Source organism: Paramacrobiotus metropolitanus, unplaced genomic scaffold (assembly GCF_019649055.1).
Source record: "Paramacrobiotus metropolitanus isolate TYO unplaced genomic scaffold, Prichtersi_v1.0 Parri_scaffold0000029, whole genome shotgun sequence".
NCBI lineage: Eukaryota > Metazoa > Tardigrada > Eutardigrada > Parachela > Macrobiotidae > Paramacrobiotus > Paramacrobiotus metropolitanus.
In genome coordinates this window covers 452,436-467,041 of record NW_026570249.1, presented here as the reverse complement: position 1 = coordinate 467,041, position 14,606 = coordinate 452,436, and the positions used below count along the sequence as shown (strand labels likewise).

Below are 14,606 nucleotides of genomic sequence, written 5' to 3'. Positions count from 1 at the left end.
CATCAGTTTAATGACTGCTACCGACCAGGTAAACGCGGTTCATTCCGTTCCAACACCTAAAGGTTCCAGATATTAATGAAAAAAATTTCGCCGCTTGCACCGTATAGCATTATAAAAGCCTGACAATCTCCAATTAAAATTTTTTATAAATGAGGTATGGGTTCCATTGCGTTGATTCTCTTCTCCAACGCTTACTTAATGTGTTTTCAGCTTGCTAAAGCTAATTTCAATAGTAGAAAGTGTTTTCCTGTTTTTCTGATGAGATGGTTGTACTGACCGAAAACACACCACCGGCGTGGCCGATCGGTAAATTCTGCTTCTTTATGACTTTTTGCAAGCACAACAAATTATGAGAACACAACGAATTAAATTTAGCTTAAACTTAACATAACTGTGTACACTGGTTTTCGTTTAACTAAATCTACTTCTTCGGAGAACCGAACCTTTTCTTCTTTGAATCGTCCGTTGTTTAAGTTGTTACGTTAAAATGCAAGAAGCAAAGCACAAAAATTAACAAAAAACCCCAATAATCAATAAAACCATCAAAATTGAAATCTTTCGTACACCATCACATAATGCGCTTTGTGGTAGAGAACTGCCTGCTCGAAATCCAGGTATGCAGTTTCTACAGGGCAGGAACAAGGCGATACATGTACATTAATTTTGTTTCGTTAAGCTCACAAAATGCACGAAAACCGAAAAGAAAATGTCACCTTTACAAATTTTTTACTCTGCTAATCCCTCGACGCAGCATTTCACAGTTCTTTCTGCTAGTCTACTGAATAACAGAAATAAAATAACAGAAAAGTTTCAGGAATGCTATCTGAACGAAATTTTATACTAACTGGTAAGTATCGATACTAGCCATGCTCCTGCTTTTTTTGTACTTGTCTGCACCATACTAGCAAGATAAGTCTTATCATTACAAATGTAGTAGTACGTAGTACGAAAGAGCATGGCTTACAAACTACTTGTATCCGAACTTGGTTAGCTTAAATAGTGGAATAAAATTTTCAACACTTACACAATCAAGATATAGTTTCCCAATCGCCACTGTTATCTCGTCTCCGGACGGTCTGGTCACTCTTTGACCGTTTCGTAGCCGCTCCATATCCGAGAGCCGCTGGGCGCATCGCTGTCCTGTATACAATTTTTCGATGTCCACTGTGCGACGCTAAAGCTGATTTCGTACGTCTGGGACGGTCAATATCTTCCTCCAGAGCCATCCGCGAGAACTCATCCGTCGCTCTATCGACAATTGCAGGAGCCGACGGCGGTGGATTCCCTGGCTCGATCCGGGCAAAAAAGTATGGTAGATGAATTTTGTAATTGGATCGAACGAGAATGACAAGGAAAATTATTAAAAGGGAACACAATATCATCACTGGCCACATGTAGAACGGAAGAGGCGCCAGCAATCCTTGAAAGAACTCTCCGATGCCTTTTCCAATCAGTTTCAAAGGTTCCATTATAAACTGGGTAAACGTTATAGCGATAGCCTACAGAATAAATCAACTAATGTAAGGCTTATAAAGCATGAGTGGAAAAAGTAAAAGCAACAGTTTTCCATACGGGTAGTAAATTCGATACTCATATTATGGATTGCGTTTTGCGTTGTGCCATTCCGGAATCATATTAAACAGAGTAGCACGGAGTAGGAGCTGATTCGACGACAGTTGGGAACAGCTAGTGAACTTACCGACGTGAAAGGCACATCCAAATACGGATGGACACTGATGGCGCGATAATATTTCTCACAAGGAGTACTTTCCTGTGCCATGGATAATTTACTGGCAACAAACCGTCCTAGCGTCTGCCACACGTTCAGCTTTTTGCAGTGCATTTGATCATTCTGCATCAAGCGCGCCTGCTGTTCCGCTACTTTTTCCTGAATCCAACGAAACCCAAAGTATAAGTCAAGACACAATGCGCACAGCCTAAACTATTAATTATGAAATATTCATGAACCTGGTACAATCTCAGCCATGTCCAAGGAACGCTGATAAGAAAGCCGACAATCAGCCCATACTTTAGCATCCGCATCAGAAACATGACCAATGATAAACGCAACTTCACTTCCACGTAAATTATGAAGACGGGAATAACCGATATGAGTAAGGCCTGAAACCAAAACGCCTACTGTAGACAAAGTATTGACATTCACTAAAAATACAGCTAATACCGGTAACTGAAATTAAAAAGTTTTTAGTAAACATTTTACAGGCTGCAGCATTCGAAGATTCTACGCTTGCTTACAAATTTTTAAGCCAAAACATTACGGTTTAATGAAAACTGAATTCGGTCAAAAAGAGCATTCCAGTATCAACTCTTATGAACATAAAGCGCAAAAGTAATAGAAGATCCATTACACTGTTATCGTGTTCCATACCAGCAATATCAATCGCAGTTCCACCCCGATAAACTTCTCAATCGTTTCCACCGATGTGGGCTCTTTAGCGACAATAACGGTACGGATCATGGCCTTCCATGCGTCCAGCACTCTGGTGGTATCCGACATCGTCTCCGCCTCAAACAGCCTTTCAAACGCCAGCATCTCATCCCTGCGAATGCGCATCATCACATCCACCACCTGCGCGTTGGGCTGCTGCATGGTGCACAAAACAAAATATCAATTTCCGAAAAAAATTACAATCGTACACATTAATTACTCAAACCACCAATTTCCAAAATCTAATCTGTATCACAAAACACTGCAAAAATCAATTTCGAAAAAAAAATTGCAAATTTACAGCGCAAAACATCGCTTAAAGTTAACGACAAGCAAAACACTAATTTCCGAAAATAATCACAATCGTTACAACGCAAAAGCCATAGCATTACCCAAAATTAATTTCCGAAAATATAAGACATTTTTAATGCCTTAAAGAAGAATATAAAGTACCGCTGCATGGATAGTAGATACGAAGGGTCGGAAGATGTGGCGCAGGAAAGTGATCTGCTGCTGCGCAGTGGTAGCACGCAGTAGCGGTTGGCATTTCTCCGCAAGCGACGATGCTCCTTCGTTGCCAGCCTGCGCTACAGGTTTCTTCGGTTTCACTGCATACATCTGCTGAGGATCCACCCAGTTGGACATATCTGGTTCATCCGAAAAACCACTCCATTCCGGATCATTGGCGTCAGGCTTTGGGATGTCGCTAACTTTAGCACATGAAGCCAGAAACAACGCGTAGTCAATAAAGACAAGCGGGAACAACGCGCGTGCGAAAGGAGATAAATTCATGATCGCAAAAGTCTATACCCGTTGACGAAACCTACATCGAAAATTATGAAGCATGAACAGAAAATTCAAAACTCTACCAAATTTTCAGCAAATGCAAATCCAATGAGAAATCCGCAAGATTTAACTTATTTAAGAACAAGAAAAGCAAAACAACAAGCGTGTGTGCGATACTTCGCAAAACCAACGCTACTCGCCAGACAGGAAATAACCCATAGCTGGTGCGACAACGAAAATGGCACCTCGAGGAGGCAGCCATGTTCACAGAATGCTTCGACTTTTTGTGCTGCGTCAAAAACATAAACAAACAGAAACTGAAAGTCACACAGAAAGTGCAACGAAAAATTCTTGCAAAGAAATTTTTTGTCAGTGTAATTTGTACCGTAGTTGTGAGCTGTCTTTAGATTTTCTACGAGCCGACTCGTATCGTTTCCAGTTTCAGTTTCTGTGAAGATGGTGTAAAACCTATTTGAGAGCCTGAAAATTGTACTGTGATCTGGGTTTACAGCATAAAAATGGCGAACTCTGATTATCAGCAGGAAATGTTGCAGTATTTTGGAGATCCACCGACTAATCCCGCAGCTGAGCCGTCGACTGCGGCGGATGATGGCGATCGCGAAGCGGGCGAAACAGACAACGAGAATATGTCATTCTCCCTGCGCCAATTCCACGATGACGGCTTCATCGACAGTCTGATTAAGAGCATTCCGTCCATCGCATTGAATCCGAGCGACGTGGAGCGTCAAACGTATCGCCTGAAGGACATTCTGGATCGCTACCAGGAACAGCCACAACTCGTGGATCCTTTCCTGGGTAATGCATTTCGGTATATATATATTGTGCGAGCTGGCATTCATTTAAATCGAAGATCACTTCTACAGGAAGATGGGTACAGGAGCTGATCGTTTATGTGAAAGCCTATGCAGACGAACCGTCGGAGTCCAGCAAGAAAACTGCGAACCTCAGCCTGACGGTTCTGCGCTTACTGACCAAGGTCCGTTACGAGGGGTGATTGATTTTGGGGAATTCATAATAACTGAGCGCTGTTGCAGCTGCGTGGATACAAAGTCATCATAAAATTCCTGCCGCACAGTGTTGCGGATGTCGAACAATCGCTCGGATTGGTTGAAGAATTTATGAAGCCAGTTAACAGTGTAAGCAGAAAAGAAAATTCAAAATTTTTAAGCAAAACAGTTTTAAACAATTTTAAGGAATTTTTTTATAACGCTAGACCTTTCTTACCAAAATCTAATTTTCAAAAATGGAAATTAAATCAAATCTTAAATTAGATTTCAATTTTTGTGGATAGCAAAATTATCGATAAAATTGGATCAATGTTTAAAAGTCCGGTTTATTGGATATGTTTTATTTTTTTTTACTGCCGAGCATTTCGTTTATCCGTTACTGGATGTTTTCATAACTTTCATAATAAATCATTAACCTTGTTCTAGTTTTTAATTTGAACTGAAGGCAATAAACCGCAGTATTAAAAAAAATCAAAACTTAGAAGTGCGCGAGAAAATCGTTGACCTGACTGCATGTTTTTAATGCGCAAAAGTATTTATGATTGCATCAGTAAATATACAAGGTGGTCGTTTTGTTGTGATTACGTACTTTTGACTTTTGCAGATGTTTGAAGACTGGGAGCAGCAGTACATGTTGTTGCTGTGGCTGTCGATTGCCGTGCAGATTCCCTTCGACTTAAAGAAATTAACCGATCTCGACGATATTGGTACACCTAGAAGCATCGAAGCCAGGATCTTCCATATCTGTCAGGTAACTGTACATCAACGGAATACTAATCACGAAATTCGCCGGTTTATAAATCCTTTTTGTTCATTTATCAAAATGTTATGTTTTAAGGTTTTTATTACGGTTTCGGAAAAGACTCGCGACGCTGCGGCGTACTTGCTGTCTCGCTTCGTAACCCGACCTGATATGCTGCCGACCTATGGAAAACAGATGATTGATTACCTGTTGAAGACGTTAGAATCTGCGAAAAGTATGCCATTAATTTAATTAATTTTCAGTGTAGTTTATTTAATTAGTTTGCAATGCTTTATGCACAGTTTGTTTAAAATTCTTCTTAAATAGGCGCTGATGTGGTGAAGCAGCCGCACATTTTGTGTGGTGGTTTGGCGGGAATCGCCATGATCTTCAAATCGGGCACACGATCTCATCTTTGCAGTTTAGGTACGGTCGTGCTTCGTATGAAAATGCAGTATTAAACAGCAGCGCCTTCTGGATTCTACCTCCCTTAAAAGTGCGAGAATTTTCACTTAAATGTTTTGTTGCAGCTGAAGATTGCCTGCCAAGATTGATCGAGCTGGGCTTACTGGATTCCCAGTTCAGCATGGTGCGGAAGTACTGCACCAAGGCATTTCAGCGGCTAGCATTGACCTTCCTGCCTACGAAACTTCCTACATGGCGATATAAACGCGGATTTCGCAGCCTGGAGGATAATATGGCTCCTGGCAATCTTGGAGCGGGTGATGTTCGTCCGAATCCTATGGGAAACGGCGTACATTCGCCATTTGAGGAAAGTGAAACGGAAGTGTCGGCATATGTGGAACAAGTTATTGGTATGCACAGCCTGTAGAGTAATGTGTAATTGGAACTAGCCAGAAACGAAGATTTGCTCAAAAGACTGTTTCGTTTATTATTCCGAAGTTTATCAACGTACGTTTATCACGTTTTCTGTTTATCAAGTCAACATTTATCAAGTTTTCTGCTTTTTTTTGGCTTTAATAATTAATTTTTCGGCATGTGCTGATGTATAAGTTTTTATGGGCTGATATATATATATATATATATATTTTTCGGCATGTGCTCGTTTGTTGAATAAAATGTTATAAATATGCTAAGAAAGTTGCCGGTTGGGATAAAAAGCGTTAAATTGTTCAAACTTTATTTTAGGTTTATTGCTGCAAAGTTTAAATGATGCTGATGGAATTATACGGTGGTCGGCTGCAAAAGGGTAAGAAAGTACTACAAACGCTCGTTATTGTGCGTGGTAGGGGAAGTTCCATACCATTTTGGTATGAGCTGAAGACATATACCACGTAGAGGAGACGGAAGCGATTCAAGTCATATGCGAACGGCCGACATGGTCTTGTAAAGTCCAGAGATTGTGTGCACGTTCTCGTACATTGTTTAGTCTTGTTGTTGGCAGAATTGGGCGAATTTCGGAGCGCCTACCACAGGGATTTGCCGAAGATGTTCTGAACGGTGTGCTGAATCTGTTTTCGTATGAACGATCGGAAAACGCCTGGCATGGAGGATGTCTGGCGTTGGCGGAGCTAAGTCGACGCGGCGCATTGCTTCCTTTGAGATTTAGTGATGGTGTGGAGATTTTCGCTTTTTAGATGTTTTCGATTGGTTTACCGTGATTTTATGTTATGTTTATGTTTAAGAGTTTATGACTGACAAATTTGATGTTTGATTTTAGTGATGCCGGTGGTTTTGAAAGCCCTGTTATACGAAGAACTGCGTGGGACATATGCGGTTGGAAGCACCGTGCGTGATGCCGCTTGTTATGTCTGTTGGGCTTTTGCGCGAGCTTACGAACCAAAGGATTTAGAAGAGTTTGTTATGGATGTTGCAAAGTAACCAAACAAGCTGTTTTTTCGGTTTTTGTTGGTTCTTCTGAATTATCGCCATTGATTGCAGGCATTTGGTTCTAACTGCACTGTTTGACCGCAGTGTCAACTGCCGTCGTGCGGCATCCGCTGCTTTTCAGGAACATGTTGGTAGACAGGTACGGTATTACTGTAGATGCTACATGTGTCATATTAATTATTTACCATGAACGTAAACAATTAATAATAAATATTTACTTTAGGGCAATTTTCCTCGTGGATTAGATATAATTCCGATCTTGGATTTTGAATCGCTAGGCCGGCGTTCGAATACGTACATGAAGCTAAGGTGAAACAATAAAGGTTGCCGCTAAAATCGAAATAAATGTATTCCTTTTTTGCAGCCCCATCATAGCAAAGTATCAGGAGTATACTTCCGTTATACTGGACTTCTTGCTTTCTCATCGTCTTGCTCACTGGGACGTGTACGTATTTTTCCTTGGCATTTATTATCATTACTATGTGGAATTTTATTATTCTAATTATGATCTACGGATAGTGCTGTTCGCGAATTAGCTGCCCAAACACTGTTCTCATTGACACCTGTTGCACCGGACTACATGAAACATTGCGGTCAGTACTAAGAATTTGTAATATGTTCCTTCCTTATTGATTGAAGTTTGCATTTACGTTTTTTGACTTTATTGTGCAATTTTTGACTTTATTGTCAAATTATAACGTTAAAAAGTACTTAACCAAAAAGGTTAAACTGCCCTGTATGCTATGGATTGTCCTTCTCATAACCGCTGGGGCAAAGTGTTTTGTGGAAGCTTTGCCACAGCATCACACGTGTTGCACATAGTAAAGTTTGCGAAAAGGGACTACATAAAATTAAGTATATTACTGTATGGTGTATATTGCGCCATTGTATTGTGCTATTACTGTATATTGCACCATGGTATTGTGCATCTATTCTATCTGAGCGGAACTCTTTAACATTGTTTGCGCTTTCCACAGTTGCACCTGAGTTACTGAAACGAATCGGAAGTAACCATATATTTACTCGGCACGGAGCAATGATTGGCTTAGGATACATCTGTGAAGGACTGCATAATTGTGGGCAGTTTGATGATTACCTTGCTAGTCAGGTTGAATCTGTGATACTTCAGGTAATTTTTTGAAAGTGCTCGTACCAATGCACACTTCATCCGAAATTTTACGCGCAGCTGCTTAATTTAAATAAGTTGAATTGAGTTTTCATGACTGACAATACTAAATAAAGGAGAGTTAAATAAGTTGGCTAATTGAAAACATAAAGATTGTTGCTCCGTAATGTCATGAATGTTCTTCGCTGTCTGAGAAACCCTAATAAGAAATCTGAGATGCATTTCCCTTGTGCTTATTTTTATGTGGATGTACAGCAATACAAATACATGTGTGTGCATCAGGCTGTGGTCACCGGTGTTGTGTTTAGCAAATGTTATACACGCTTTTTTGTAGATCAATCCAAAAGATGTGTTTCGCGGTTTTGGTCATGAATTAATCCGCCAGGCTGGTATGAAGAGATAAAGTTAGTTTTATTTACCAGAATTTATAATAAAAATGTGTTTTCCGTTTTAGTGATGAGTTTAATCTCCCGAGTAAGCAATGCTGAACTGCCGCTTCATAACAAACCCCATTTATTAGGTAAGATTCTTCGTATTACGGATATTTGTCGCACTGAATACTAATGCTGTGTCATGCTCAGGCCAAATGGTCGAACTGGTTCAGTCGAGTGTCGTTGCGGACAATCCAAAAATCCAGGTGAAGACTGTTTTTCAAACACGTTTAGGAGAATTTTAACACCTTCAGTTTCCAGGAAATTGCAGTTAACACACTGCAGTCGTTACTGAAGACATACGGCACTTGTATGTCTCCGTCTGATCAGAACCGCACCTTGCAAGAAGCCTGTCTGGATCAAGTGCTGCATAATGTGAAATCTTCATCAGAGCTTATGAGGTAAATCTCGTGACGTGAATTAATTGCTCGCAATGCTGGCCATAAGTCGCACCTGAATGCACTGCAGCCGCATTCCATGTAATTTTATTGAGCAGTCAAGACAACCGTTTTGTGAGAACTTTTATGTTTGTAGACGATACTCGGTGTTGGTCCTGTCCGTGTTCTCCGCCGAATTCGCTACAAAAAATCTTAGCGTGATTACCAATACGATTGCGTCCATTTGTCCACGGTCATCGTGTCCGGAGCCGCAGTGGGTGGATTGCCGGCGAAACTGCTGCCGGTCACTCGATAGGTAAGCCGCAGGCAATCTTTGGCATCTTTGAAACATCGTCGCTATGTCGGTGTTATAAATTTTAATATAACCTCGCTTCTTCAGTTTTATTTGGTGCCTTATTTGACATTTTTTTACATTTGTTTCGATTATGCTGGTTTTTGGAGTTCAGTGGTTTTTGTTCCTTAATGTTGCATATGCCTGATCGGAACCATCTCGTCTTCCAGGTTACTAGGAGCTGTTCCTGCCAGGGCTTTCAGCAGTGAAGCATTTTCCGAAGTTGTAGATTTTCTGGGTGATTGCTTGTCGGACTACACTGAAGACAAGCGTGGTAACATTGGCAGAATGTAAGTTCGTTCGTAAAGTATGGGTTATTAGTTTTATGCTGGACATGTACACCGTGGATCATAAGCGTAAATTGTAAAATTTATTCGATAATTCCATGATCTTTTATTGGTTCTTACAATAAAATTATAAGAAATGTTGCGTTGGTTGCGTAATGTGGTCAATGGTTTAATGCTATTAAATATTATGTTCGCATATGTGAATACATAGAAATCGTTTCCAGTCTCGCAGAAAAGTCTGAAGTACGGTTAGTACCCTATTTTATGAATTTCCTTACAGAGTGCGGTTGGCTGCTATCGATACAACACGATCCATTATGACGCGTATCGCCCGGACGGACCCTCTGGTACTTACTCCGGAAAGGTTCGTAGCGTCGTTTTAATATTAGTATGAGCTACGAAGTTTTTGTTGTTTTTGACAACTTCGGTAAGATTTCGCTAAATGTAGTTTTAGTTTTCTACAATGCCGGCGACTCGTCGTTAGTTGCATTGCAGTTTTATTGCTGCGTTTATGCAATTTTAGTGGTGTACGATGCTTCTCTTCGCCGTTCACGCAGTTCTGGCTCGACAGGCAGTTTAAGCATGATTAACCTTTTGGAATTTTTAGGCTTAATACGGTCGTGATAAACTTACTACGGCTATTTGCCGAGGGCATCCCAGACTTGCGGGCGCGTGCTGGGCAGCTTCTCCTGTATTTAGTGAAATCGTAAGTATACCGTCTGAATTTATTATGCACCACTTGCGGTACGATAATAATCCGATAAGGTGGGTCGATAGCAAGCAGATCTAGTTGAAAAGCAGAGTGTCGGCAAAGTGATCGTGTCTCTTCTTCGATGGGTTTGATATCTCTGTTATGAAATGTCCCAGTTAGTATAGTGGTGAGTATCTCCGCCTGTCACGTGGAAGACCGGGGTTCGATTCCCCGACTGGGAGACTTTTTTGGTTTTTACTTGATGTACGTTTTTATTATATGACAGTACAAGCTTTTTGCAAAATGTTTTGAAAGTTTAGGCAAGAAAATATTATGTTAATATGTTTCTTTTTAATGTTATGATAGTTTTCTTTTGATTTATGTTCTGAGTTTATATTGTTAGGCAATAGGCGTTCTGTTTTCATTGATGCGCGGTAATGGTCGTAAGGCCGAAGGCATGATCATTATGTTTTGGTTGACAGGGATGATATTCCCGATTTCTCTGGCAAAGTAGCCATGCGGGAGTTATTATGCCGGTCGCATGCACGCACTGCGGTATGGACGATGGGATCGCGTACCTATCCGTTAGCTGTTAGTCTGCTCTCCGTGCCGGCAGCCGAAATTCGCTCTGCCGTGATGCTGGGACTGATATCCAGTTTGGGCAGTCTAACCGAGTCGACGGTTAGGGAATCGAGTGCGGCGTTTCGGACCTACGCTCGGGAGCATTCCCAGGATTTGTCAGTCATGGTGGCGTTGGTCGACACACTGAAGCAAGCTGTAAAGCAAGCCATGAAGGAAGACAGGTGAAAATAAACATCAACTGGAATTACCCACTTTTACACTGCATTCAACTGTGTAATAAATATTAAGATTTTTTAAATATTTATGGTGCTGTTTTTCTGTAGCATTACATACAGTTAGGCTTCTCATTTTTAGCGATTATTCTGAAGAAAATTTTTTTTCTTCCTTATTGTGCAGTTAATTTTGATTTTTACTTGTTGTGCGCGCGATACTAATTTTTGCATTTTGCTGTATCTTTATTTTACTATGTTCCTCGGCACAGCATTTTGGGGTTGATTTTTTCGTGCGGATCAGTGTGTTGTATGCGTTTCAGACTGGTTTTGCCCGCTTTGAATACATTGAAACAAATCTTTGCCGGTGGTGTATTTTATCAGAATGTGGATGAAAAAGAGCCACAATTGCTGATAGACCTCCTGAACGTCGTTCAGCACTTACGCTTATCGCAGAGCACAGTGAAAGTGGTGGCACTGGTCGAAGTGTAAGGATTCCAACGTTTTATTTTTGTGCGAAACTTCTCTGATTAGTCTTGTTTTAGATATGCTGAAGCACTGCAATTTGCTGATCCGATTAGGAAATTCGCTCTGGAGCGACTGCTTCCGTTTTTATCTCATGTTTACCCTCGGGTGAGTCAACTCATTTCTGCAGAAATTGAGAATACCATCTGTATTTTTTGATCGGTTTGTAGTCTGAGGTCTCTTTATTTTAACCAGTAGCCATTTTCATTAGACACGGATATATTGCAAATCAAAAACAGTAACAAAAGTTTCCGTTGGATAACAGCAACGCTTATGCGGAGTCACTACTGAAGACTTTAAATTTAAGCACTGAAAAACACCCGAAATTGTTTTGAAAAATGCGATTTAAAGAATTTTCTCTGTAGGTAATTGCATCTGCGAACCATCTCGCATTTGGTAAAGAGACTCGCGTATGCCATTTTTATAAATTGTTTCACCAAAAATTTTCGGGTGTACTAAATGCACTGTTATTAATAATTTTAGTACTTAACCTAATTCTGGGCAACGGCAAATTTTTTACACGAAACGAAATGTATTTGAGTTGTTGATTATAATGTCACTAGTTTGTTCGTTTGATTTGTTTGAAAGCCACTTGTTTGTAGGTGCGCGTGGTTTGTGCTACCAAGTTTCACGAAAGTGTTGTAACATGTGAGGAAATTATCCCGGAAGAACATGCGGACACGATATGTACCTTGTTAACTGAATCGCCTTGGTATGAATACAAAACATTACTAAAGTACTTTAAAATTTGATAGGGAATACTTCAAAATTTGATAGGAAATTAATTTTCAGGGCGCATTCTTTGGAAAAATCACAGGAAGTTTTGGGCACTATCGCTGGTATGTTACATATGAACATCAGGCCCATGCAGCTGAAGGTGAAAAAGACTAAGCCATAGAGTAGATCTTAAGCAGTTTTTATGTGATTGTACGAGATATTTAGGATCCTTTTATAAATTGCACATGCGTTGTGAGTGACAAAATCTTTTTTAGTTTTCTGTTGGTTTCTTAGGTTTCTTAGGCAAAATCTTTTATTTATTCGTAAAACTGTTTTTACGAGTAAATTACAAGTCGACGCCTTCTAATTTTACAATGTTCCTGTTTTCTATAAAAATGAACAAATGAATTCACAGAAGCAACTCTCCAGGCGCAAACATATGGAATAAAAAATTGTAGAACAAAGGCTGCTTAGCTACGGCGCTTCCGAATGAGTGGGAAATTTAAAAACTTTGAGTATTATTTGGTAAATGCATTTTTTCATTTGCATGTGATATTATGCAATACTCCCCTGACGTTTCGAAATACACCATTAGAATGAGTTTACAAAAATATCAGTTGTCAGATGCACTTTTTCCCTGTGCAGTAGCGGTTTTTCTGGCAAATACAAGTTGCCGGTAGGTTAAACTGCAGTGAGTGCACTGTCGGAAGCGGAAATCATCGTCAGCATGAATTGTTCATGACTGGAGCGTGTTGTCTGAACATTTTTTCCGCTGCCACTAATCTCAAGAGGCTCTTAAAGAAGTAGCCACTTTATTACATGCGCCTGCTAAAAACCACGCAGTTTCTATCGAACTGCGTAGTATAACCATTCAAGCACTAGATCATATGGAGTGTTCCATAAAATTCCGGATCGGCTGAACGCAGCCAACAACAAACTGACTCGTCTTCCGAAAAGAGCCTGGCTTTATGGAAATAAACATAAAACAAGGCTTTTAATTTTTTTCGTAAAACAAAGCTTAAACATAAACAGTACAACTGTACAACGCATAAACAGTACTTTTTCTAATTTAGTAAAACTAAAAAATTTCTGGCATGCAACCACTTCTGAACTGTGATTTACTAGAATTTTTTGCATTGTTACAAGTTCCCATACACGAGTAAATACTTAGAAAATATGAGTACTACTTACATCTGATGATTGCAGAAATCGAAAGTCCGCTGTAAAAATAATAAATCTGTATGCCGGGTAATATGAAAAGAGCTTCCGATTATTTTGGGGGTAAACTAACAGATATGAGCGGGAATATCGGTAACTGGAAATCAGTACTTTAGTGGAAATTAATTATCACTAAATTAGAGACTAAATTGCATATCTATTGGTAATGTATTTTGTATTTATTAAATTACAATGCCTTTAAAAAATCCTCATTTGCGACTTGGAATTCAGTTTACCGCAAATCTATTAGTATTCGCGATTCAACTCCTTTTTTCTGCATACGAAGTAAATCTAGTTACCAGTCACTTTACATGGCCATGGTTTTAAAAATATAATGATTAATATAGGTCACAAGTGTTCGTTTATACAAAGCTGATTGTTTCGAATTGTTCGCATGTAGAGAGGATAATTATAACCGATGAACACGGCATTTCCGGTTCAGAACAACCCGGTAGTGGAGCGCACAATGTATACGTACAAATACGGCGCTCACAATAGCATCGCGTCACTCTCATTAGGATGTGTGGACTGGAGCAGGTTCCGTGCTCGTGCATTGTCTGATTTAATTAAAATCTCAGGTGATGAAGTCAAGATTTATCTCAAGAGGCCAAGCGAGCTCTCTTGGCGATCATGTTACCAACCGCTGTAATCAACACACACCATATCCCAACCGCGTCAACGAACCGGTAGTTATAAGCCGGCTACAGGCGAGGAAGAGCCGACGTGATCGGCACATGATCTCCATTATTAAATAAAACATTATTCCGCATTAACCTTTGCCCAATATGAGCCTTAATATTTTAAGAATTATTGTCTACACTCAAAGACGGGATTATTTGTATTATTCAAGAAGTGCTGCGGATACTGCGCCGTTTTCCCCCGTCAGATGTAGATCATTGCCGTATTGATTATTTTTTCAGCCAACTGAAGCGCACAGTATTTTGCAGTTTGTTGTCAGATGTCATCAGTGTGAAAATAAATAATGCGTGTCCTGTACAGAGCAGAACAAAATCACTCGTGGTGCTAGCACTTTAGGAAGAATTTTGACATCAAAAGTGTAGCATAATGCCGGTCAAATATCAGATGTTTCTCTTAACATTTAACAATAACCCCGCTAAATCAGCACACCGCCGCGACAACATTGACCATGAAATGCAAAATGTGTTCGCATGGTATACTATTATTGACACTGTATGTATTGGTCTATGTAATCTCGGTAATCTGGTATGTAAACA

At 40.0% G+C, this 14,606-nt stretch overlaps 1 protein-coding gene and 1 non-coding gene across 2 annotated transcripts; both read left to right on the top strand.

Annotated features, from left to right (window-relative positions):
- Positions 1–3,558: 3,558 nt before the first annotated feature.
- Positions 3,559–12,622, top strand: LOC129588450 (tubulin-specific chaperone D-like). The gene is made up of 28 exons (XM_055482652.1): positions 3,559–4,051; positions 4,120–4,232; positions 4,291–4,392; positions 4,868–5,014; positions 5,102–5,240; positions 5,333–5,431; positions 5,536–5,820; positions 6,155–6,215; positions 6,411–6,580; positions 6,687–6,843; positions 6,908–6,995; positions 7,080–7,165; positions 7,221–7,301; positions 7,376–7,449; positions 7,834–7,985; positions 8,317–8,371; positions 8,437–8,502; positions 8,564–8,619; positions 8,675–8,814; positions 8,948–9,106; positions 9,313–9,432; positions 9,710–9,793; positions 10,037–10,135; positions 10,603–10,923; positions 11,235–11,399; positions 11,457–11,544; positions 12,039–12,148; positions 12,229–12,622. Exons 1-28 carry the CDS (start codon positions 3,754–3,756, stop codon positions 12,332–12,334), a joined length of 3,621 nt encoding a protein of 1,206 aa, XP_055338627.1. The 5' UTR covers positions 3,559–3,753; the 3' UTR covers positions 12,335–12,622.
- Positions 10,291–10,362, top strand: Trnad-guc (transfer RNA aspartic acid (anticodon GUC)). The gene has a single exon. It is a non-coding gene; the product is annotated as a tRNA-Asp (tRNA).
- Positions 12,623–14,606: the final 1,984 nt, after the last annotated feature.

What these genes read in the sequence shown, in the direction of transcription:
- LOC129588450 (XM_055482652.1), top strand. Translation starts at nt 3,754, where the DNA reads ATGGCGAACTCTGATTATCAGCAGGAAATGTTGCAGTATTTTGGAGAT. An exon ending in CTCCTGTATTTAGTGAAATC is followed by an intron (nt 10,136 to 10,602) that starts GTAAGTATACCG and finishes TTTGGTTGACAG; the next exon opens with GGATGATATTCCCGATTTCT. An exon ending in TTGTTAACTGAATCGCCTTG is followed by an intron (nt 12,149 to 12,228) that starts GTATGAATACAA and finishes ATTAATTTTCAG; the next exon opens with GGCGCATTCTTTGGAAAAAT.